Raw genomic sequence first — 26,191 nt, 5'->3', positions numbered from 1 at the left:
AGGGCTGAAGCTGTGATATCTTCGTGTTTCAGTCGTGAAGAGGCGGGATCCTATATTAAAGAGAACTTCCAAGCACTATGGGGCGTGGGATACCAGAAGCAACAGGAATCCCATCGAAGTTTCATTTAAATTTTGGGTGTTTTTTTTGCTGTTGAACTGTCTTCACAGGTGGCTAAAGCAGCCTTTCAGAGGAATAATGATCCACTTGATGCAGCAATTTTTTACCTTGCAATGAAAAAGAAGGCTGTGATCTGGGGATTATACAGGTAGGAGACATGCAAGCTGTTACAAGGGGTTTCATACTCTCTGGTATAATTGGGGAAAAAGTTGAGTGTGATGGTAATCCAAAAGAAGCACAAATATTACCATTGAAAGCTGAGATTTGATTTCTAAACTAGTCACTACATTGAATGGGTAGTTTTTAAGCTTCTTGTATTTACTGAGGTGATTTAGTTGCTTTTTGAAAGTTGGATGCTTCAAGTTTTAGTCTCAAATGTACTGAAATTTAAATCACTCTTTTTTTTTTCACCCTCCTGAATTACTTGTAATGTGTGGAATGACATGTCTGTCTCTTGGAAAAGTATTTGTTTACAGATCTTTACCTCAAGGTCAGAGGACTGAATTAAGTCTGTCTTTCAAGCTGGCGTTTCACAGTATAACATACAACGTTGCAAACTTTTTAAAGTGTAGTTTTCATTGTCACTTACTCTTACAAGCTCATCAGGGGAAAATGAGCTGTTCTGTATTTGTATCAGGTTAATTGAAAATAATCTTAGTTTTTGTATTTACTGAAGTTTCTTATTCTTAAATATGAAGCTTCCTGTGCTCCCACTGTGATGAGAGCCTCTGCATTCCATAATGAAAAGGTCTGTGTAAAATTCTGCTGGTGTATGAGGAAATGAAGAACCATTAATGCATCTAGTAAAATATAATATTGTTATTAATTCTGTTCAATATGCAGGTCTAAAAAAGACACTAAAATGACACAGTTTTTTGGAAACAACTTTGCTGAAGACAGATGGCGTAAAGCAGCATTAAAAAATGCTTTCTCTTTGCTTGGCAAACAGCGTTTTGAACATTCTGCAGCGTTTTTCTTGTTGGCAGGACACTTAAAAGATGCAGTGGAGGTAATAAAATAATGAACTTCTTATGTTTAAGAGTGTCCTGTTGTTGCAAACTTAAAAATATATCAAATGTGACTTTCATTTTGCATTAGTATGACCCCTGAAGATTCTGGTTGGTTTGGTCTCTTTTCCTTCCCACCTTCCTCCCCTCCATATTAATGACAAATACAAGTCCTTGATCTTTACATTTTCATTCTGTTTTATCTCTCATATCAGTGATACTAAGAAGTCCCATGGTTAATTTCTCCATAATAATAGCATTAAGAGATGTACTTACCATTAATTTGCTTTCGAACTGTCTACCTTGTCATATGTGAAGACAACATAATTTTTCCTTAGAAAGTTCCAGATCTGAAAATGAAGGCTTTTTGACAGCAGTGTGGATTAACTTCTAGAATCCCTTCAAGAAAAAAAGTTATTCCCTGAGTCTGTTTGAATTGAAAAGTTGGGAGGGAATTAATCTCTTTGATAACAAAAGATTTGTTCTATAAAGCTTTGTAATCAAAACATCCAGCCTCAAGACGTGGCATATGCACACTGACAACGATTTATTGAAGCCAATTGATTTTAAAGAGCTATTGTCATTTTAGTCTTAAACCAAACAAAGTGCAGGTCAGACCTTGCGTAGGATAGTTGGCCACACCTATTCTGTATAGTTCCTGCTAATTTTTTATGGAACTGATAGACTTATTTATCAGTCTTAACAGATTGTCACTTTCTGTCTTGTGATCATTTTAACAAGAGGAGAAATTATTATGTTTGATCTTGTGAATATATTTATTTTCAATTAGGTCTGCCTGGAAAAATTGAATGACATTCAGTTAGCTCTTGTCATATCACGACTTTATGAGTCGGAGTTTGAAGTATCTAGTACTTATAAATCTGTACTACAGAAGAGAATTTTGGGAAGTGTGTTTCCTGGAAAGGAGGGCTCAGGAAACATGTACTGTGACCCTTTTCTGCGAAGCATGGCTTACTGGATTTTGGAAGACTATAGCAAGGCTCTTGACACTTTGATTAAACATTCTGTTGAAAATGGAGGTAAGAATATGAGTATTTTGCCTGTTAGGTTGATTTTAACTATTTGCTTATTTAAGTAGCAGTTTCTTAAAGCATAGCCCAGACAAGACCACTGCTGCATAGTTGCTCACCATTGCTAATAAATAGCTTGCTGTAGCAATGTGTGGTGATTGTGTTGTTACTGTCCTATATCACATGGATGGGTACTTAATTTATCCTTTGAATATGTATCAGGATGATGAGCATGACCCTTCAGTGATGTAACTTTTTTCTAGTAGCAGCTTAAAGATCATGAGACAAATTAACTTCATTAGTTTATTTGACTCCATCACAACCTAGGAAAAAATTTCTATGTGCAGAGTTAGATAGCAGAGTCTGGAAGACATGCTGTTGTGTAGCCTTTAGTCCTTGGGAAGAATGCTTGACTGCAGTGATAAACAGCCATAGAAAAGGTTTTGATATTTACTGATACAAGGATGCCCACATGGTGCCTGAAATATCATGTAAGTCTCCTAAAGTGATTCTTTTCCCTGTTCTCTTGCTAGATTTGTAGACCTAAGAATCAGTTGTATTATTTCCTGAAGTTAATGTTCCCAAGGAAGTTAAATGTTTCGGGTTCCTAGTAATTAGCATGCCAACTGGTTTCAGTCCTGGCTACTGAGAGAAACTTGATGGGAAAAAATGAAGAATCAAATCCCTAGAGTTGTGTAATTAATTTTTTTTCAGTAGAGTTTACGTGCCTCAGTGTAGTTTTGAGCAAATGAGGGGTATAGTGTTCGGTTGTTTGTATCTTGGTCACATCCTGTGTAAAATCGTATTTAGATTATATGATCATTCTTCAATCAGTTCAGTGGCACGTTTGTGGTGTTTTGCCTTATTTCCGTACTTAAAAGGTACTCTTTCTTGTACCTTTTCCTATTATGTGTAGTTAAGTAAGGGTATTATCTCAGCTAACCTGGACTCTTTGAAAGCTCTGTGAACCACCCCGTGCTGATGCTCATTTCTTCATGGTTTTTCATGCTGTAGTTCAGATATGAAAATGAAATATGCACTACTCTATAACTCATTAATTCATATGTAATACTGATATCAGCATGTATAAATGTTATGAATTTCCTAATTTTATTGTAAGTTTTATTTTTGTTAAGGTGTACACAAAATAAATATTAATCCAAAATTTTCAAAAATACTCTTAAAGAAAAAAATCTTTACTGAGATGTAACATCTTACTGTCATTTAGCGATGGAGACTTCAGAAATCTAAACTGAAGAGGAATGTGGTCTTGTTTGACTGCAGTAGAACTGACCTGGCTGCAAGGAAAAGAAATGGCAGCTGTCCTAAATTAAAGGTCTTACCTGCTCTCCCACTTGAGATTCTCTTTTTAGTAGTGATTATGTTTGGCAATATCCTCTGTCCCAAGGTATTCTGTTTATAACAGTGAAAAGCAAGCTGAAAAGGGGCATGCAGTGAAGTAAACAACAGAATGAATGTTAAGACCTAATAGCCTTCTAATGAACTTAGAACTTTGCAGATGAATTATTTCATACAGAATGGTAGATTTTTCTCATGATGCAATATCTTTTCAGGTGAAGAAGATGGCTCATCAAGTTGTAACCCTGCAGTGTTTAACTTCTATAACTACTTAAGAACGCATCCACTCTTGCTGAGACGTCATTTTGGCTCTTCTGATACGTCTTCCACACACATTTGCCTAACAGTAGAAAATGGACTAGCTGACAAAATAAATCTAGGTGAAAGACGGCTATTTTTCACCACTGCATATGCTCATCTAAAAGCTGGATGTCCCATGTTGGCCTTGGAAGTGTTATCAAAGATGCCCAAAGTTGTCAAGAGGTCAAATTCATTCTGTAGATCCTCTAGTTTAATGGATACTAGTAAAGATTTCTCACCATCTTCTCCACTTAAAGAGTTGGAAACAAAAGACCTGTCTTCCAGTGTTGATTGGTCACAGCCAGTATTCAATGGTCTAGGTTCATCTTCAGATTGTTCATCAGGAAAACATTCAAGTTCATCTCTTTCCTTTGACTGGAGCCAGGCAGGTGTGGTAGTCCAAGATGAACACTTGAAACTACAGTCAGACAGTGATGAAAGTGATGGGAGTGAAGATTCTTCCCTGGTAATGAAAAAGCTAAAACCTTTGAAGAAAACTGAAGAATTACCTGAAACAAATTCTAGCTACACAGAATCTTTAAGTGTAGTTGATGACAAAGATATTCTAAGTCCATCAGAAGATATAATATCAGCACAGCTGAAGTTTAGAGCATGCCTGAAAATTCTTACTGTAGAGCTTCGTACGCTGTCCACTGGTTATGAGGTAGACGGTGGGAAGTTGAGGTATCAGCTTTATCAGTGGCTTGAAAGAGAAGTGATAGCTCTTCAAAAGACCTGTGATTATAGTGTTGAAGACGTGCAGTCAGGAATTAGTGTGGTGCCGGAGGAAGCTACATTACATGAAGACACTGAAGACTTAGGTGACCAGCAAAAAAACATGCTACACAAAGACTACTTTCAGAAAAGACGTCAATGGCTTCTGAAATACCAATCTCTCCTAAGAATGTTCCTTAGTTACTGTATACTTCATGGCTCTCATGGTGGAGGTTTGGCATCTGTCAGAATGGAATTAATTCTACTGTTGCAGGAATCTCAGCAGGTATGTGGAGGAGCTTAGTTTGTGTTTATTCTGCTTCAGGTTTGTTGTAGAGTTTTTTCTTTATGTGTTTCTTATTATTGTTGACATTTTCCTATTATAGCGTGCACCTATTGTACATTTCTTAAATGTAACACTGTTTTTAACACGTTTTCTGCAGGTTATGTTTTTTTGTTGTTTAGAATCTCCTTCCCCTCTTTTAAAAGTTCTTATGTTCCCTTTAGGAAGCTGTTCTATCACTTTGTGTTTCTTGCTTTTTTTTTTTTATTTTATTTTTTTATTAGGAGCAGTCAATACAGATACCTTCCATCTCCCTGCCAGAGCAAAGCTCCATACCTCTCCTATTTGCTTGCACAGCTAGTGCCAAAACAGTGGTGGCTAATCCGTTGCTACATCTTGGTAACTTAACTCATGATATATTACATGCCATAATAAACCTGGATTCGCCACCTCATCCAGATATTCAGAACAACAAGGTGTGTATTTTCTTATGGTTGATTTGGTTTGTTGTTGTCATTGTCCAGCTTGCTGTAGTGATGAATCTTTTTCTGATGTAATGAAAACTTTCTGATGTGCCTACCTGTGACAAGTAATGAGACTGTGGAACATAAATATTTTCTTTAGTACTTACTTCGGGCTAAAATAATGTCCACTGATTATAACTTATTGTTGATGCTCAGCATCTGGTTCAACAAGCTGAAGTAGGTTGACCTCTCTCACGATTGGGTATTAGTCCAAGGTGACATCTGTTATGGAAAACATGTTGTACTACAGTATCAGTATCACATTTGTCTTTATGAGAGTATGATCAGTATATCTGTTTTTTTAAAGGTAAACTCCACATTTTAGTCCTAAACCTAAGTAAAATTAAGCTTTGAAGTATAAAAACTGTCAGCAAAGTGCAGTAAATCAGACTTTTTTTTGTGAAACAATATATATGTGTTCATACAGTAAAAGGTAGTCTGTTTAAGTTATGTTTTTGTAAGGTTTCTTCTGTATTGAACCTTGGACTGGAAATCAAACTTAGAGTTTTAGGCTGAATCTTTCCTGAAGTTTTGTTCATGTTAGCTTCCAAATCATGTTTACTTTTAGTAGGAATTTCTAGAGAACACTCAAGAGATTGCTCAGTTCCTAGTCTGTGCTTCATTTCAGAGGAAACAGACAAATAACTATAACTGATTTTTTTAACTGCACCTTTTGGATCAACATATTCTCTAGCTCTTTACATAGGTGATTCTATCACAAAACACACTTATGCTAAAAATAGTGATCACTCTGATACTGAGTAAATCGTGTGTGTGTGAGGGCTGCACAAGAATTGGTCAAAAGCGAAGCTGCATTATAATTTTCATTCTAAAGGAAGTCTTTGTATTCTGAGCCAGCATATTACTACTGTCTTAGGGTGTAATCACTTATAACTATTGTATAGAGGTTTAATATATTGCTGGTTTTTAATTGAAAATATTGCAGTTAGAGCTGATCTGCTCTTATGTGTTGAAGTGAGTGCTTCCCCATGCCTTTAATTTCAAAGTGGATTGTTTATCTGAAATGAATTCGGAAGAGAAGGTGGCTTTTTAAGTGATTTTTGCCATAAGTGCTTATACCTGCCATATGCAGTGCTTGTTCTACTGTTACAAATCTGTATGCATGAAAGCTATGGTACAAAGCGCTGTTCATCTGGAGTATAATATGTTCTATAAAACTTTGTCTTACAGATATATGTCATGCATACCTTAGCAGCATCACTCTCTGCTTGCATCTACCAATGTCTTTGCGATGGCCACAGCTACAGGTAAAGGTCTACAAAAAGTACTTTCTAGGGAACAGTCAACACACTGTCTCACTGGTAGTGAGGGTATAATAGATGATGCACCAGAAAGCGGTGCTCACATCTGCCTACATTTAGAAAGGGCCATCACTTGAATAGTTTTAAACATAACTTTTTTTTTTTTTTTAATAAAAACAACATCCCACTTTTCTGTTTCACAGCTCATTTCAAGCAAATCAGTTCACTGGAACAGTGTATCAGACAGTGCTATTAACTCAGCGCCATTCTCTAAGAACAGCAAGTTTAGAAGAAACAGTGACTCCCAATACATCACCTGCTCAGTGGCCAGGTATCTAGAGTTGATTTGTTTCTTTCCTCTTAAGGAAAACTTAATTGTCTGGATCCACTGTAAGAGCATGTAGCTATGCTCTGGACTTTCTAGTATTGTTTGTAACAACTGTGTGGAGAAAATAATTTTGTATAATAAAATCTTCAATTTTCAAAAGCTGTAAGATAGGAGTTCTGTTTATTCACTAACACAAGTTGATTTATCATGCTTTCTTTTGCTAAAACAATGTTAATGGAGGCTCTAGTAAAGGGAAAGTAAACAGAAAGTAGGGTGTTGTCCTGTGCTCTACTTGCTCCCTCTGCAGGCAACAGATCGGTTTTACTATTATTCTATGTCCTTATTCTTGAAAAGGACTTTAAAGGCTGTTATAGTTTGTGCTCCATCTCAGAGTGATTACAACTTTTGAACTAACTGGAAACTGTTGACAGTGAGAGGTTTATAATTAATTATGTTTAGCTGTAGTTCTAAAACCCATGTCGGACTTCAGGTAACTCTTAGTGTGCTAATGAAGCTACGTGGGTCACATTAGAGGGTGTCTAAGCTATGAAAAGTATGTCTGTAGGAGTTTCAGTTTACACCACTAATTTTAACATCAGCGTAACCAAGAAATATGCTTTCATATTATGGGATTATTTTCAATAAGAAAAATTCACATTTAAAAAATCTTCTGGAGAACTTCAAGCAGTCTTTGTATTTGATCCTATACTGTTTTTCTTTTCTATTGAATGTTCTGTCACTGAATCTACAGATTTTAGTGAGAAATCAGATTGTCATCTGTTTTCCCTTTGTTTCATTAGCTGCAGTGTTAAATTTCTAGTGAATGAGATGAGATTGTTAGCAGTTGTGTGCTTAAGCAGTATTACCTTGAACTGATTTCTCTGAGGTTTTGTGGTAGCTTCATACACTTTCTATGCAAATAGGAGAGAATGACACAAAGCAGAATTCTTAAGCCACTGCTATTTGTATTTTCACTTACGTGAACGAAGTGACACAAGTTGGAGTCACATATGAAACTCTTCACAACTTTTTGTTCGAGCATAAAAACACCACAAGATGTTCAGTACTTGTCCGACAAGTGTTCTTTCACTCAATATATAGTTCAAGCTAATACCCATCGTTGTTGGTTGCTTTTACCACTGTAAATTGAGAATACATAATTTTAACTTAGTGTTATGCTGGAGTTATAAACCCAGCTGGTGAAACAGGCATCATAAGAAAGTCAATGAGCAGATTTGTATTTTAATCTTAACATTTGTATGCTGCGCATTGAATATACTGCGATGCACTGGATTTAAAGTAGAAAATAAGAAGTTCGCCCTTTACTGAAAGAATTGAGGAACCAGGAAAGAGAGATTGAGACATGGGGGTGGGGAGATAGATTCATGTAAGTAATGTAACTAAATGTTGTAACTTAGAGTTTCAGTACAAGGGAGCTGACAGTCTGTTATTTAAGATATATCCAAAAATGTGAGCACATTTTGTGATTTTTCTATTTTTCTTGAAAAGTTGCCATGTATTTCTTTAGTAGTCCGAAACAGGAAACTGAAAAGGTGTAATAAACTGTTAAAAATAAATAGCATGTCACTGTCTTGTGGAGTTTTCCATTTCCTCTAAAACTTAGTATTTTTATACACTAGAAGGTACTGGGTAACAGAGGTTGCTAGTGATAATCCAGAGTATGTTCACACACACATATGCGCTTTTTTTTCTTTTTGCAAACAGGAATAACCGCACTAATACGTCTCTTGAATTCTGCTGGTGAGGAAGCCCAGCCAGGTCTCACAGTTTTACTTTGTGAAATTCTAACTGCAGTCTATCTGAGTCTGTTCATCCATGGCCTAGCAACACATTCTAGCAATGAGTTGTATAGAATTATGGCTCATCCACTTAACAACAAAATGTGGTCTGCTGTTTTTGGAGGAGGAGCTCATACACCCAGCAGAGGACAACTGCAGTTAAAGACAAAAACTGGTTAGTTCTGTTGTTGTATTTGTCTTCTGGTTTTTTTAAGAAAATGCTGTGACTGCTGAAAGCTTAAGAGTGATTGAAACAGTACATGTTTGGTAAGAATTCGTTATGCGTTTAGGTCTGTAAAGAAAAATGAGGATCTAAAACTATTGGCATAAATATTATGTAGAAGAAAGTAGGAAGCAGAAATTAATGTTATTGAAATAAGCTTTCCAAGTAGTACAACTGTAATGTGAGGGGGGTAAGCTTATCTTAAAGAGAAAATGTTCATGTTATTAGAGCTTAGTATTTAATGTTAATCTTAAAGCTTTCCAGTTCTCTCATAACAGGAATATATTCCCATTTTACAAATACAGTATGTTTTCTCTCTTTGGCAGGTAGGCACTTCCCAATGCCTAGCCCACAGCAGGTAGTAGTGTTCTCCATGGAATGCGTGGGGTTTTCCAAATCCCTTACTGCCTTCAGTACTCATAGTCCTACCATATCTTCAGGCAAGATACTAGATTTAGTAATAGGCTTCTACATGCAGTTTGCTATGTGTGATGATTTTTTTTTTTTTTTTTTTTGCATATGTAGAAAGAAAAACTTCTGTTTGCAAGCCATGACATCAAAATTCAAAGTGAAGTTTTGTAATTAAAGCAGCAGTTAAATTGGGCCATTTAAAAAAAAAAAAAAAATTGGCAGTGCTGTTGTATTCTTATTACACTTAATTTGAAATTAATGTTAATACAAAATTACTCTGACCATGGTTTGAAAGGATCAGAAGTGTTTCATATCTTTGGAGAGCTGCTTGTTTTGCTTTTTGAATATAAGCATTGTTATGCATGTGGATTTTTAAGTGTTCATTCTAGACATTACAACGAAAAGGTGTCTTTTTGATATTAAATTTTTGTAGTATGAGAAGCCTTTAGAAAAGCAAACAACCTTCACATTTTAAATTCAGATTATTATAAATTATCCTGAGGTCCAGAATGAATTCTGTAATGCTTTTCTTTTTGGTACAGATTTGTGCTTTGTAATGTAATTGGACTTCAACGAGATTAACAGTAGTAAAGATTATTTGATTTTTTTTTTTTAAAAGGAAGATTTTTTTAAAGATAAAGTTAGTTAAGCTTTGGTCACTTTGTATATCACATCTGAATATATATAAAAATGTAAGTATTTTGTTATTGTTATTAGATATGTGTTACACATAAAAATGTCTTACCTTGTGTATATGGAAAGCTGAAAATATAGTTCAAATACAGACCTTGTCAGACACTTAGAGTATTTTCAGAGTAGACATTTTAATCCAAAGCAAGTTGTTCTTCTAGATCTGATCAGTTTTCTCTGTGGTATTGAATAAATATTGCTCGGTTTTGGTCTGCCATATTGGAAATGTTGGAAGGTACAACTTGGCTTTTATCCAGGTTTCCTAGGTGTTGGTAATTCTATACTGAGGTGTGTTAATGCTGCTGTTACTACTGTTTTAAAATTGTTTTTACATAGAAATGTATTCTGAAATGTACACTAAATGCCCATCTACTGCATGTTTGTCCTAAAAATGAATGCTGGCTGGCTGATGGCAGAATTAGTAAAACTGTTGCTGGAAGAATCAATAAGCTGAAAATGAAAATTTAAGAGAAGAAGGGACCTTTCCAAATACTATTCTGTAGGGATTAATCAAACACCAGAAAAGGGACCTAAAGGGGTTGTGGAGTCTCCGTCTTTGGAGTTATTCAAAACCTGAACAAACTAGGCCCATCGCCTACGTCAGCCTGGTTCTAAGCAAGGGGTTGGACCGGGTCACTTCCAACCAACATAATTCTAAGATTATGTTGATGTATTATTTGGTTTTAATATGTGTTTATCTACAACAACTTTAGGGGAAAGAATTTTGGAGAAACAACTTTCTCTGTCACTTTAAACTAAAAAGAAAAAAAAAAAAATTAAAGCATTAGACCTGCAACAAAGCAGAGTAGTCGGATTAAAATCGGCTATTTTTTTGTGCCTTTACTGTCATATCTTGCTTTCTCTTCTGATATTCAGAAAAAAATACTGAGAAGTGACTGGAATGCTTGTTCCAGACACCTATAGCATGTTCTTCCACAATATGATTTAGACTATGTATAGCTTCCCATTTTGTTATGCATAACTGCGCTCTTTTATTTCCAAAGTTTGTTTTTAGATTTTTGTTAAATGTTTTCACTCTCAAATTATCAAACCCAAAATTTCTTGACAGTAAAGATTCTAATATAGTACTGCTATATGTCCTGCACATTGTCATCTTCTTGCTCCTCCCACAACCCCCCAATCCTTGAACACTTTTCCTGAATGTGGATGTTGATCTCCAAGTTTGAAGCTCCTTTTAGGCCAATAAAATTATGTTATTTCCCCTTCTGTTCTGTACTTTAGGTGACTTAGGCATACAATAGCTTTGGATATAGAATTTCTTTTAAATAAATACAATCTTTCGTTTAGAGACGAACTTAGAAATAAAAGTTAGTTCATGGTAGTCTTGTAAAATCCTGATGCCTGTTAGGAATTAGTTTGCATGAGTGAGGTTTTTTTTTGCCTCTCTCACAGTAAAGATCAGTCAAAGTGTAGCAGTTTGGATGCTTTTAGACATGCCTGACATGTTATATGTTCCAGATGTGTTTCTTGTTTTTGCAGTTGCAGAAAAAGATTTTGACAAACTGGGCCAGTGTTTGAGAACTTAGATTATATCTTAAAATTGTGGGTAGGTTTTGTTTTCAAAGAGGCAATTGGCATTTGAAGTATAACCCTATTGTTGATTATAGTAAATCTTTTCAGAATAATATTTACCATATACTTTATTTTCAATACTGCCTCAGAAAACTATTTTGTAACTTAAGTCTTTATAGACATGGTACATTTTCTATAATCCAGAGGGTTCTTAAGGAAGACCTTGAATTTTACTTTAAAAATTAGAAATCCGTAATTTCATTTCATATTCAGTTATTCCATGCTACAAGAGTAAATTAAATGCAAGGCTACTTCCAAAATTTGAGTATTTTACAAGTACAGTTTATAGGCTTAAAATGTAATTTTGGGTTTCAGATGTAGAAAATCAGAAAGCTGATTATACTTTGCTATTAAGATGAGTTATTTTTCTCTGCTGATTGTCCTAACTTGAGAAGTAATTTTAAAAGTTTTGACACATATATTATTGTCATTGTTGTAGTTTGGTAGGGAGAAATGATAAACTGTCAGCTCTTACTGTGATGAGTTTCACGTAACATGCCAGAGATTTTGAGAAACAGATGTCCTTATGATGAGGATATGCATATAAAATTTATCTGCAGTTCTGCTGTCGGTCTCATGCATGTGTTTTCCTTGGTAGATCCTCTGGATTAGTTTGTGGGATTCACTTGCTCTTCACAAACCATTGTTCATGACCTAGAAAACATACTGCCATTACTGATTTTATAAATACCTGTCTTAGACTAACACAGTATCTAAGCAGAAGATGAATTTAGTGTTTGGCCAAGTTTTCCTTAGGCAATTGTAAAAAAACCCCAAACACTTAGAACTCTTTATCTGCTATTCCTACTGTGAGGTAGGTTTTGTGTAGGATATAAAACAAAATAACAAAAACTGAATTTGTCTAGACTAGAAACTTTCTGCTTCAGACTGGATCCAACAGTGCTATGTATCTGCTACTCAGTTGCACCAGCAAATCAGAAACAGCAGTAAAAACTCTTCATTTCTAGACTTTATTTCCAGAAATCGCTTAATCTCAGAACAGATGAAAGGATGTAGATTACTCAAGTTCTGGAGCCTTCAGCTTGTGCAAGAACCTTTAACAGCCATGCCAAGCTGTACCTTTTTAATGCAGAATTCCATGCAGTATTGTTAGTAATGGAAACATTGGCATCAATTTGAGAATAATTGCCTTGAATTTCAGCTCAGAATTAGAAACTGGAATGTTAGGCTTGTTTTCTTATGGTACTTTGGAGTACTGACTACTTCATTACTTGTGTGGCCTTTCTATTCTGTATTGAAGTCTTTGTATTTTCACTCTTACTGTCTCATTCTTGGCATTAAAACAGATCAGAAGTTTGACTTGAAGTGTTTGCACTGTGCATGATGTAGTTATTTTGAGTCAGTAGAAGAAGCCTTAAACAGTCAGAACAGGAAATGCCAACAAACTTCGTGTATGTCACCAAGTATTTAATTGTGCTTATCTAATTTTTTTAAAGGTTTCCATTCACTGATTATTGAAATGCCCCCAGTGTATAAAATGTCTTCAGAAACATCTGAGTGTTTAATATATAAATGCTTTGAGCTTTTCAGTGAATCACTACTCATTAAATGGTGCATAAATACACCAAAGAATTTACAGTCTTGTGTACAAACGGGAATCAAACTACAGCTTACAGAACTCAAGTGCTATTGCTGTGGTAGAGCCCTAATTCATTAAATTCATCACCTTGGCCACATGGGCTATTGCCCATGAATAAGCAGAATATCGTGTTGAAAACTTCAGGATTTGTAACCTTGCAAAATGCAGATTTTTTTTAACGTTTGAAGTTGAAATGTACAGCAGTGTAGACTGACACCAGCCTGCTGTTCTAGTTGGCTTTCACAGTTTCCCAAAGGTTATAGGAATGTGTGCATGGCTTTACACTTACAGAAATGATTTGAGGTGTGATTCAAAATCAGCATTTCTTTGTCACCTCTCTGTCATTCCATTCTTCTGGGCTTCAGCAGTGCTGATAGTTTTTGATGTTTAAAGTCAAGGATGATGTGTTCCTAGGAGGAAGACTTCATAATTTTACAGTTTTTAGGGAAGACTTGCATTTGTCTTAGGGTGTTGGAGTGTTGATGCTTCATGCCTGTACCCCGTATTCAATGAGACACAGTAACTCTGCACATTTTAGGTTCTTTAGGAAACTGAGAGATCTTCCTTTAGCTCTTTCTGGGAAGGCAGAAGGGAGATGACGTGGGCAACACATTTGACTGTCATTATGCATGTTAGATCTTGGTAGAAACAGAAGCATTTTCCTTGTCTGAAATACTCCAGTATTCTTGAAAAATAACATTTTTACGTTTGTCTTATAATTAGACTGAATATAAATTATTTGAATGTAAAAAAAAAAAAAAAGAATTTTAACTAGAAATACATGAAAAATTTGAAAGTTAGTATAATTGGTGATCTGAAATCCCAATTGACAAAGTCAGATTTTTAAAGAATTCATTAATTTATTTAAAGATTTTTAAAATTTAAAAAAATGGCATTAGTAATATGTATTTCAAACTACTTATATGGTTGTACTTTCATTTGTCTTAAATATTGATTATTTTTTTCCAATGACTAGCCTTCAGTACTCTTAAAAATGCAAAGAATGATCCGACATAAAGCAAAAGAAATACTATTTTAAAGTAAAGCATTTGCTTTTAAAATTCTGCTTAGAAAAACAACCTGCAAGCATATACTTGCTTATTTCTGTATCATGCAACACTTGCTCCTTATTTTTACGCCTAGTGAAGTTTTTTTTTAAGCAATTGCTAAAAATTCGTTCAGAGTGATGCATGTGCATGCTCTTTCTTAGCTGATGAGCTTTAAATAATAAGATGAAAATGCATTGTACTGCAGTTTTTATATTTGCGACTTTTAATTACAGGTAAGTGGATTTCCAATAATATCCCCAACAGGAAAATAGAAGAGATGTTACAGTATAGTAGTGTAATACAGATTGTTAAAATATCCTGGTTTCAAGATGAAAGATAAGATGCTGTCTTCAGCTTTTATTAGATTGTATATGTTAATTATTTTATAGTTCAGCTCCTTGTAATGGTAATGCTTGTCTTCATTTGTGGTCAAAAATATTTTTGAAAATGCTTGGGAAAACGTTTTGTTTTTTTTTTTTGGTCCAGAAATAGCCAGAAATTGTGAAATAATTCCGTCAGGCACTGTGAATACAGATAATTTGCTCTTTTAAAAAAAAAAAAAAATTAGTTGTGAGGTGTAAAAAAACCCCAAAGTTGTGTTTTGGTTGGTTTGTTTTTTTAAATCAACTTCCATGTTAACCTCCCTTAGGGTTTACAGTTGGCTCAGTTTGTGTTACGAGCATGTAAAGCTCATATGTGGAATATAACTGTTCTTAATAGGCACTGGTTTTGTTTTGCCCAGAGTGCTGGGCCTTCTGTTTTCAAGTGATTGGAGTACCCATAGGAGTTTTGAAGGAAATAGTCTTTCAAGGATCTGTCAAGACTCAAAAGTCTCCTGTGGCTAAAACATATAAACCAAAAAAAAAAAGGGTATAGGAAGTACTTCTTTCTAGTAGTTTAGTCCAGGCATTCATCAGACTGCTGGCGCTTTTTGTACCATCTCCAGCCCAAGAGGCTGATGCATGAACTCATTGACAGAGATGTCTAATCTGCAGATAAGCTGTTTTAGCCTGTAAATTTGCTTTCTTGGAGACTGTTTGCTACTGCTGTAGCCAAAGACTCAAATAATGAGGCAAAGTGTATTCCCCTTAGTTAAGAGGTATTTGCATGAGATCTTTTATGACTAGCTACCTGGTTTCATTATTGCTCGATGAAAAATATACAGAAAAGCACCCACTTAACTGAATAAAAAAACTGAGAAGTTTTTCTATATTCTTCTCCCCCAACTGTTTGGCTTTTCTTTTTTGTTTGTTTTTTTTTTTTTTTTTTTACTAAAAAAAAAAAGACTGCTGTGGGGTGGGGTGGAACTGAAGTGTATTCTGTGATTCTTTTGGGTGATGTCATAGTCTTCAAACATGAACTGGAAAAGGGAGATTTTGAATTGCTTAAGAAAAAAGTGGGTTTTTTTCAGTATTTAGTTAAATAGATGTTGAAAGTTCTGGGGACTTCAGAAGGCAGTTAAAAAAAATCTGCTCCCTAAAAACTAATCTTCATGTATTACATCTATTTACTTGGCAATAAAAATGAATTTTACAATCAAGTAGGAAATAGATTCAAATCTATTTTGTCGCTTAATGGAAGGACAGTGAAGGCCACCATGTTGTGTTAAATCTCCAAACATCATTTCCTCATCCTCACCACTTCAGAAGTGTTCTGGAGAGACAGAACATTAACTTGTTGGTCAGGGACAGTGACAGTTGATGTCATTGCTCCTCTACTAACAGGCTGCATTGGAATAGAATTCATCTACCAAGAACCAGAATGATTTCATGTTATCAGATGGTGATATGAACCTCTTTTTAAGTAAGCCATTACTTTTCCGTGTTTGTGAAGTTGATACTTCTCAACAAGAAATAAGGGATCTGAAACAAGGCTAGCTTGTTCGTTCATTTTGATGTAACTGTATTAAGATATTTCTGATACTTTGGATAAGCTGTTTCCTAGAGTACTGTAATCATCAAGAATATAATTTAAATAAATCTCTTGTAGACACTTCTTATTCTGAAAAAAATAATGTTGGGAGAAGTGAGGGAGCCCCCCAAGTCCTAGGACTTAAAATAGAATATTATTACAAATAATCAGTCCTTTGCTGTTTGGTAATTGATATATTGGATTGTATTAATTAAAATTGGATATATTTGCTGAAGAAATATATAGTCAGGACAAATGGATTTATCAGAATTGTTCTGTTTAGAAGAAAGTATAGACCACGTCTGGAAGGAAAGGCGGAGTTGAAACTTGGAGTATGAATGCAAGCTTAGGTATTTACACTATATATTGTGAAAGACATGACTCTTGGATTATCTTAAAAAACAAGCATAGTCAGTATTCCTTAGTACTTATTTAAGTTTTGCAGTGCTGTTGCTTGAGCAACAATATTTGTCATCTTTATTGTAGGAAGAAAGCTTCTGATACAGTTAGGGGTGTACTCTACTATTTTAAGTTATTTGTAAGGGGGGGGGGGTTCCCCATCTGGAATTCTAGTTATGTGTTATTTTTACATATTGGACCATTAACATTCTCTGTTTATTTGCCACAGAAATATTAAGATAAAATTCTGAAAACTTACAATGAGGAAGATACATCCTATTGCAAGCCCCTTTATTAAAAGCAGTAGGGAGGTGGAGCAGATAATTTAAAGCAACGTACTATGTTTTCTTCCTCCTTAGATGATGGAGAGAAACAGCAAAAACGTTATAGGCTTTCATCAAAAACCTCTTCAAAAGAGAGTTCTCAGTCACCTGCATTGCTTTTGGTAGATCAAGAATCTCCATCTTCCAAAGAAAGATTTATTCCCCCTGAGCTTAGCATCTGGGATTATTTTATTGCAAAGGTAATTTTTTGCTATTATGACAGTTAACTATCTTCTCTCAGTTCTGGAATGGTAATTTTTTTCTTCTTAGCCTTTATTACAGGTATAAATTTAGATGTGTGATAAAACTTGCCTGTTTTTATTACTCATATGAGCTTTTTCTAAAATGCTACCTATAGATATTTTTGAAACAGCTTTCTTAAGTACTGTTGTTCTGAAATTAGTTAGTTTTCAGGTAATGGTGTGAACAAACATTGCTTTTTACAGTTGCAGAGTACAAATATATAGGTAATTATGGATCAGCTATTTAGATGAAAAAGGAAACTTGAGAAGCTTTTTATCTTCTATTTCAAATGAGGGAAATGAGCTTGTATGCTTACTAGAAGTCAAATTAGGTTGTCTTGTGTCAAATTTGCTGTAGATCTTTCTTTGTAGAAAGTTACATAATTATACAACAAGGTGGATTTGTGTGGTACATTTCTATAACAAATATTAACTCTATCAGCAAAATAAATGTAAACGGTATTTTGGGAGCAACAAGACAAGAGCACAAACAAGAAAGTGCGAATACTGAATAATACAGTGGGGCACTGACGGTGGGCTTGTCACTGAGCGCTGTTGGCAGAGGTTAGGATTTTCTTGTTCTTTAGTCCTCTGAGCCCTTGAAAGACCATGAAGGTGTTAAAGTATGCAAGGCTTATGGACAGTTATCCTTTTCCTAAGGTACAAACTCTAGATGTTACTAAATTGTGTAGGATGCTATGCCTGCTTTTTAATAAAAAGCATTAAATACTATAATGTTGCATTTTTAAAAGACTATTTAAAAGTAGATGTTGGCTTGAAGATAACTTAAGGAATATTGTGTAAATTTTTAGCCTCTTCTTCCATCGCAAAGTAGAGTGGAATATGATTCAGAGGAGAGTCAGGAAAGTGAAGATGATGATGAAGATATTGATGGAAATGTGTTTGCATCAAATTCACACAATCAAGAGCATTCTAATTCAAATTCATACAGGTATGTAACTCTTCAGAATGTGAGATGTTCTACAGTTGCTACACTTGCATTTCTCTCATTTTGATAAAATACACCAATTACTTGACACTTCATGACAGTGTATTATCTAGACTTAATAGTTAATTTTTCACAATGATTATTTTAGTAATGGTATAGTGACTTTGGAATTCAAAGTATATATAATATTCTAAAATATTGTTTATAGTTATCAGCAGTTGATGACAACTTAAAGCTCTAAATTTAAATACTAATTGTGAAAAAATTAGAATTTTGTTTTCTTATTAGTAAATAACTTATTAGTGCTTTCTTATTAGTTGGTCACTGATGAGATTGGCAATGGTTCAGCTGGTACTTCACAATTTGAAGATTTTCTACCCATTGGCTGGACATGATCTTTCAGGTAATAAGCAGCAGAGTCGTCTTTTCATTCTTAACAACCATACTTAAAATCAACGTGTTGAATAGTATGTATGTTGTAGCTTTATTTTTTTTTGTTGAAAAGTTATAATTTTTCCATGATCTAGCAATAATTGTTCGATACAGTTGATCATACTAGTATATTTATGAAATAACATGGTGGGTGGGTAAGATTGAGTGTGTGAGGAGGAGTGCTCAGTAGCTAGCAGAAGTCTGCATACTTAGTTTTTTCTTTGACTCTTAGTTGTAGAAGAATGTTTACAATACTAATTCCTTGGTGGAAACCCCATAGTTGTTTTGTAATTTAAGTTAATTCATTCCTACTCCTTGTTTCATAGAAATCATAGAATGGTTTGAGTTGCAAGGGACCTTTAAAGATTATATAGTTCAACCCCCTGTCATGGACAGGGGTATGTTTCACTAGACCAGGTTGCTCAAAGCCCCATCCAGTCTGACCGTGAACGCTTCCAGGCATGAAGCATCTACAACCTCTCTGGGAAACCTGTTCTACTCTCTTTAAAACCATTATTTCTTGTCCCGTCACAGCAGACTCTGGTAGAAAGATTTTCTCCATCTCTTTTGTAAGTTCCCTTTAAGTATTTAAGGGCTGGAATAAGCTCCCCTTGGAGTTCTTCTTCTCCAGACTGAACAACCCCAGCTCTCTCTCAGCCTGTCCTTGTGGAAGAGGTGTTCCAGCCCTCTGATCATTTTTTGTGGCCTCATCTGGACCTGCTGTAACAGGTCTGTGTCTGTCTTGTACTGGTCACCCCAGAGCTGAACACCGTACTCCAGATGGGGTCTTACTAGAGCAGAGTCACCTCCCTTAACCTGCTGGCAACACTCCTTTTGATGCAGCCAGCATCATGTGCATGTGCACATTGCCACATCATCTCCAATTTTTCGTCCACTGGTACCCTCAAGGCCTCCTCCACAGGGCTGCTCTCAATCCCTTTGTCCTGCATCCTGGTGATTGCCCCAACCCAGGTGCAGGACCTTGTACTCACCCTTGCTGAACTGCATGACATTTGAATGGGCCTGGTCCTCAAGCCGGTCAAGGTCCCTCTGGGTGGCATTCCATCCCTCTAGCGAATCAGCTGCACCACTGAGCTTGGTGTGATCTGCAGACTTGCTGAGAATGTGCTCACTGCCGCTGTCTGTGTCATTATCAAAGATAACGAACAGTACCCATCCCAATACGGACCCTTGAGAGACACTACTTATTAGTGATCTCCATCTGGACATGGAGCTTTTGACTGCAACTCTTTGAATGAAGTCATTTCCTGCAGTTCCTTATCCGCTGAACATTCCATCCATCAGATCCGTATCTCTCCAATTTAGAGGTAAAGATGTTATCTGAGACCATGTCAAAGGCCTTACAGATGTCAGAAGTAGAGGACAGCAGTTGCTCTTCCCTTGCTCACCACAGCACTCAGTCTGTTATAGAATGCCACCACATCAGTCAGTCAACGTCTGCCTTTTGTGAAGGTGTGTTGGCTTTCCCTTGTCACCTGCCTGTCATTCAAATGCCTTGACATAGCTTCTGGTAGGATCTGTTCCATGATACTTAATTTCTGTCAGTGTTGGAGAGGTCTGTTCCTGTAGTGATAGCACAAAGCAGTTCACCTTTTTATACTCGTAAATATCAAGGTGAGGTTCAAATAAAACTTACTTCTGGAGATACTTGAAATATAATTCAACCTTCAGCTGTGGAATTATCTTTGCCAATATTATAATGGAGAAGTAAGGTTTTTTAATTATCGTTCACTTGTCTTTCTAGAGCTTCCAGTTAGCTCCCCAATATGCCATGCAGTTCTGAAAACACTACAGCGCTGGGAGCAAGTTCTCCTCCGACGTCTTGTGCTATATGGGGGTCCACCTCAGCATTATATTTCAGTTCATGCTTCTGAAGATGCTCTAGCTGCTGGTCCAGCATTGCTTCGCCATAAAACTTTACTTGAGCCTACAAACACTCCGTTCAGGTGAGTCTGATTTCTATAAGCACCTACTGTCATATCTTTGATACACATTAAGCATTATGTTGTTAGTGCATATGATACACCATAATTTCGATAACTATTTAATGCAAGTTTCTAGATTTGCTTGAATCCACTGTGAAATTGCAAGTTTACGTCAGAATTCATGCATCTCTGGTCCAAAGCAAGATCAGGAAACAAAATCAAAAATTTCTCTTTTTTTTTAAGCTCTTTTATTAGAAGCTTAACATACTAATTTTGAGTGTGTCTGTAGAAAAACTATGGTTGACATTAAAATAAACAATAACAAATTTTCCCTGAGAAATAATTAAGGATGAGTGACAATGAATTAAATAATTGCCCCACTTTCTTATCAGCATCTTTTCCTAAAATCAGAGAAGAAATATTTAATATTTATGATAATTGCATGGTTGTGATTCCACATAATTGCATGTTCAGCCAGAAAAGTGTGCTCGGTTTCTTGAATTGTCACTTTTTAAATAGATTTCTGCTTTTTTAGTCTATCATCTGTGGTTGCAGAATCAAGAGAACCTGTCTTTTTTTTTTGTAAAATACCTCATGTTTGTTACACTTAATTTCGGTAACTTGAGTTTATTAAAAATGAAGAGATTAACATGTATCTGCTGTCTGGCATTACTTCCAAATCATGTTTTAAAGCGATTCAGTGTTTAATGGTTTTTGGCCTGCCATAAGCAGCTATGTTTGTATTTACAAGTTTTTCATGAGCATATGGTTTTTAGGGATAAGCATAAATAGTTGAAGTCTGATCCATTTCTACGATCCTTCCAATTTTATTACTGAAAAGTCATGGTTGTTTCAGAGATGTTACACAGTTGATGATGTGTTCCTAGCAGGAAGTGTTACTCATTCATTGTCCATGTGATAGAAGCACTCATAGCAATAAACAGAAATTATCCATGTTGTAAGGAATGAGGTGGACAAATAAATAATCTGTATGATGACCTTATTGTTGTGTAATCTCTTAAAGAAATTTTTCTCAGATGTCCCAAGATCTGAAGTGAAAATGCCTTATGTTCTATTCCTTCTTCCTTTTGCACCTTCTCTCACATGTAGGTTTGTCAGGAAGATGATATCAGGATGCTTCCAAATAAATCTAGTACAGTGTTTATAGAGCTGTAGTTTTGCTTCTGTGTTTTTTCTGACTGTAGTTTTCTTAGAATGTAAGGTATTCTAGTCTCTTATAAGAGTGAGCATGATGTAGATATTTGTTTTAACTTTATTCTGTAGATCTAACAGTCATATTGCACTATCTGTGAAGAGGCTCTGGCAGTACTTGGTTAAACAGGAAGAAGTCCAGGAAACCTTTATCAGAAATATTTTTACAAAGAAGCGATGCCTAAATGAGGTTGGTGTGGTATATAAAATGCATAAAATGTTGCAGGTCAATCTGTGAGCTTTTACTTAACTTATTTGTCTGGCTTGTTTACTTTCTAGAGCATGGGTGGATATGACTCAATATCTACAGTATTTAATATTAAAAATCTTTGACAATTTTGTCATTCAAAACAAAAGTAGTCAGTCTTTGCAAGCTGACATCTAACACCACTTAGCTACAGTCAGCCTATTCTTTAAGATCAGTGTAAGAGCTGCCTCAGAAGAATTACAAACTTTAAAATTTCAAAAATTAAAACCAGTAACCTAATTGAAATGCTAAAAGTTCAAGTTTTTCGATACTGTAGCCATCCTGGGTTTATGCACTGTTTTCTTTCATGTTATAAGACAAATGGCCATAGAACACTTAACATTTCTGACCCTGATAACTTAGCCCAGTGGCTAGCTGGATTCCAGGTTCTGGATATAGTTAAAAGTTGTGGTTCTGTGGTGGAGTTTTGTTTTTTCTTCCTCTTTAGCTGTTCCTTTTGTTTCTTACCCTATTCCAAATAATTCAAAAGAATTACTTGCATGATAAAAAAAATTGAAGAGTAGCAGAAACATAGGAGAAAGAAGCCTATCAGGACAAGTGGAGAAGAGTATTCATAACTAGTAAAAAACGATGGTAGCGAAGAGTTCTGTATGAGCTAATCTTTGTCCTGTCACGACTAGAATATTAGCTTGAGTATTTGTGGCTAATTGTGTTCACTACAGACTGCAGTCAAAAGGATTTTTTTTTCTTTTGTGATGTCCTTGGAAGATATGTGATCTCTGATGTGTTATGTTAATGCAGCCATATTGGTATGCTGTGTGGAAGGTATTTTGGAATATTTTAGACCTGCTTCACGTGTTTCCAAGTAGGATCATTGACAGCCTTGCACAGCATGGGTCTGTTGTCTTCAGTTTGTATCCTCTTGTTACTGGTAAAACGTGAGTGGAGATAGCGTGTTTTTTGTTTTTTTCCAAGAAAATTTACTTTTGGGATGGACAAGATGCTGTTGCAGTACGAAACAGGAACCTCAGTGTCTTCGGTACTCCATATAGACTTTAAAATTTAATAATTATGGTTGCTACATAAAATACGTGTGTGTGTGTAAACACACTGTTGTGTTTCAGTTGTTCTGTGTTGGGGTAAACAAGAAATTAAGGATTCCCTTGAAACCTTGTGTGTTATGTCTTATCTCTATTCTTTTTTTCTGTGGTGGTTCTTTGCTTGGTGAAGTCATTAGAGGAGCACAATGAAACCATGAAAAATTCTGTGGTGGAGGAGCCCATCGTCAATAAGGTACATACTAGTAATGCTCAAGTTAATCAGACCTTGCATTATTATGAATAATATACTTTTTGAAATCATGCTGATCTCCCTTAAAAGAAATCTTTGACATAAGAATGTAAACTTAAATTCAGGTTTGCAGGAATTTGAGTTAAACTAGTTAAACTAGAGCCTATCTGAAAGTAAACATATGTTAGAAAGCTGGATTAAACAAGTAGGTAAAAACAATACGTATTATGAAAGTTCAGAGCTATGCCAAGTGAAGAGCTGAGGTTCACATTTGCCCAAATGACAAAAGTTCAACAGTACTATGAGAACATGAGCTTTTGGCAGAATGAGGTGGCTAGAATAGTCACCTACAAGTGAAGGTGGTTAACTGAAGTTACAGCAGTTTGTTAGCATGATCTAGTTTCCTACAATGAGCCCACGTAACAACTTTATAGGAACTCACTTTAAAGATTAGTATGAGAGACTGAAAAGTTAATACTGTTCCTAGAAATGCAAACAAATAGTGCATTCTTCAGGCTTTGTTTTACAAAATTAGTGGGAAGACAGAAATGAGAACACTCTGTGATGTCCTTGGGCTACTTTGTTGTTATTAATTTTGTGATAAAACAGTATTATTAAGTAGGTAACTGGAACAGACTGGGGAAAATTGTCTTAGTTTGCTCACTACACAACACAGATTGTTTTTGTATCTGTTTTCACTGCAGTTTTGTGCAGGTTTACATACATCAGAGTCCTGAAGGATTAATTTTGTTTTCATCTTAAAGGTATTCTACTTTGTGGTGTATAACGGCTACAGGCTTGTTTTTTCAGACTCTGAAACATACTGTTTGCAGTTCTTGTACAGCACCATGTTACTGGTTTTTGGCTCAAATATCCTTTGATCTTTTGAAGAGCAGAGAAGTAAGAAATTGAAGGGATGGGCTAGGAAATGGTAGTTCTGGAATAATTCTTTGTTTTGAAGAAAATACATGATTTTACATTTGTAATTCAGGTTTGAATTTTTATGTCACCATTTGTTTGGCAATGCCTTTTTTTCCACTGTAGAATTATTTTGTAAGTACAACAGACTGGAGTCTGTAATCTTTCAGTTTAATACTTGCAATGCTGAGCTCTTTATTTTTGAACAAGCATAGTACAGTGTTGGTAGAGATGCAGTTTAGAATTTTATTGTGTGCTGGCATATACCTGCATGCATTTCTAAAACGCAAAAAGGTAGACAAGATTCAAATACATAATTACATCATATTAAGAGAGCGCAGGGGGGAAAAGTGATAGTGAATTGTTTGTGGTACTGGCATGTGCAGGATTCCAGATTTATTTAGTAGTGGAGAATGGTTAATAGATAAGCTGCTAAATTCCGATTTGTCTTCCTAACAGAGGTCTTTTTTGGATTATTTCGTTAGTTTCAGTGGCGAAAAGTGTTTGCTAAAAGCATGAAATGACTTAGTAATTTTTTTTAAGAAAAAAAAAAAAATCAAGACTCAGTTTTTTATTATCCATACCCCCAAGTGTGGATGTAACCTTGCTGTTTTTCAGTCTCCCTGAAAAACTGGAGAATGAACACAGTACTGTGACTTCTGTGCCAAATTATGCTTTCTGTAGTGCTGTGGTAATCCCATCGTGGCAGTGGGAAGCTAGAGTATTAGACCTGACACACATTTACCATAATTCTTGCAGGTTTTATTTTTCATGTTTTTTTAGAATTAAAATTGTGAAAAAATATATGAAATTCCTATGATCTAGTGTCTGGTCTCTACTTCCAGTAAAAAGTGCTGCTGCGTAGAAGTTTGCATTCAAATATGCTTTACTTTCTACATACAGGTAGAAACAGATTTGGGATACCCAGGAGGCAAGGCAAGAATAATCCATAAAGAGTCTGACATCATTACTGCTTTTGCAGTCAATAAGGTGAGTATAAAGGAGGTGTTGTACTTCCACCTGATCAAAGGTGGTAGTCCCATAGTGAGTGGGTGAGATATCCTTTGTCAGTGATCCTGCTACAGCGTAAACTCTTAGCGCTCCATTCTGTAAAGCACTTCATAATTATCTTTTTGTAATTAGACAGTTGTCCTACAAATGGTCTTTTTTTTCCTGTAGTGCAGTAGATTGAGGGAAGGGAGAGTTGCCTTCCACTTTAAGCTTTTGTGTAGGTGTATTTTTCCTTCTCTGTTGAAGACAACCAGGAAGTAATCTTTTCTCTTATTTAACTACTTAATCCTTAAGAAGTGGAGGCGGGGAAGCTTGGTTGCAAGCAGTGGTAGTGTAGTTATCTCCTGTTAAGCCTCTGAGGAAAGCAAGGAGAACCTAGAGCTGCTTGAGAGAGTGATGCTGTCCCAGGTGCAAATAAACTTTTAAAAGGGAAACATCAAGTTTAGACAGTTTAAGTATCTAGATTTGTGGACATTAATATTTGGGTTTTGTAAATTAAGTGCATGGGTTTGTGAACAACTGTACTATAACCAGATAAAGTTTTTAAAAGGACCTTTTTGAGTATTTCTTTTATATCTGCCTTTGTGTGTGTTATTTTTTTTTTCAGGCAAATCGGAACTGCATTGCAATAGCATCAAGTCATGACATTCAAGAATTAGATGTTTCTGCGATTTTAGCTACACAAATCTATACCTGGGTTGATGATGATGTGGAAATAGAAAATAAAGGGTATACTTGCTATGTTTCCAATATCACAGCTTGACTGTCTATATAAATCAGTGTAACAAAGCACAGTATTTAATGTTTTTTGTTCGGAGTCTAACTTATAATGTTGTTTCATTTATAGGGCCGATGATTTCTTAGTTATACATGCTCGTGATGATCTGGTAAATGTTCAGGGAACCACTCCTTATACTCATAGTAATCCCGGCACACCTATCAATATGCCTTGGCTTGGTAGTACACAGACTGGCAGGGGTGCATCTGTGGTAAGTCACTTGTAAAAGATTAGCCGTATGTACTCTTTCTACTTCTCTTCTTCTGTCTGTTCAATATTAC

General features: G+C 35.5%; 1 protein-coding gene across 11 annotated transcripts in view; it reads left to right on the top strand.

The window, feature by feature from the left end:
- DMXL1 (Dmx like 1) overlaps positions 1 to 26,191 on the top strand; it is a 79,923-nt gene that overhangs the window by 41,457 nt on the left and 12,275 nt on the right. For 6 of the 11 annotated variants that reach the window (XM_065045337.1, XM_065045335.1, XM_065045336.1 and 3 more), the window contains exons 21-38: positions 169 to 266; positions 962 to 1,127; positions 1,916 to 2,165; positions 3,731 to 4,815; positions 5,097 to 5,288; positions 6,528 to 6,604; positions 6,802 to 6,929; positions 8,652 to 8,900; positions 9,275 to 9,388; positions 16,961 to 17,124; positions 17,979 to 18,118; positions 18,433 to 18,518; positions 20,313 to 20,514; positions 21,778 to 21,895; positions 23,144 to 23,206; positions 25,025 to 25,111; positions 25,740 to 25,861; positions 25,980 to 26,121. In XM_065045337.1, the coding sequence (XP_064901409.1) occupies positions 169 to 266; positions 962 to 1,127; positions 1,916 to 2,165; positions 3,731 to 4,815; positions 5,097 to 5,288; positions 6,528 to 6,604; positions 6,802 to 6,929; positions 8,652 to 8,900; positions 9,275 to 9,388; positions 16,961 to 17,124; positions 17,979 to 18,118; positions 18,433 to 18,518; positions 20,313 to 20,514; positions 21,778 to 21,895; positions 23,144 to 23,206; positions 25,025 to 25,111; positions 25,740 to 25,861; positions 25,980 to 26,121 (3,483 nt within the window). Of the gene's footprint in view, positions 1 to 168; positions 267 to 961; positions 1,128 to 1,915; positions 2,166 to 3,730; positions 4,816 to 5,096; positions 5,289 to 6,527; positions 6,605 to 6,801; positions 6,930 to 8,651; positions 8,901 to 9,274; positions 9,389 to 16,960; positions 17,125 to 17,978; positions 18,119 to 18,432; positions 18,519 to 20,312; positions 20,515 to 21,777; positions 21,896 to 23,143; positions 23,207 to 25,024; positions 25,112 to 25,739; positions 25,862 to 25,979; positions 26,122 to 26,191 lie in introns of those variants that run through there. The other 5 variants (XM_065045339.1, XM_065045340.1, XM_065045341.1 and 2 more) reach the window with 2 other exon arrangements.

Source organism: Columba livia, chromosome Z, assembly GCF_036013475.1.
Source record: "Columba livia isolate bColLiv1 breed racing homer chromosome Z, bColLiv1.pat.W.v2, whole genome shotgun sequence".
In the NCBI taxonomy this organism is placed as follows: domain Eukaryota; kingdom Metazoa; phylum Chordata; class Aves; order Columbiformes; family Columbidae; genus Columba; species Columba livia.
This window is presented reverse-complemented; position numbering and strand designations above follow the sequence as displayed.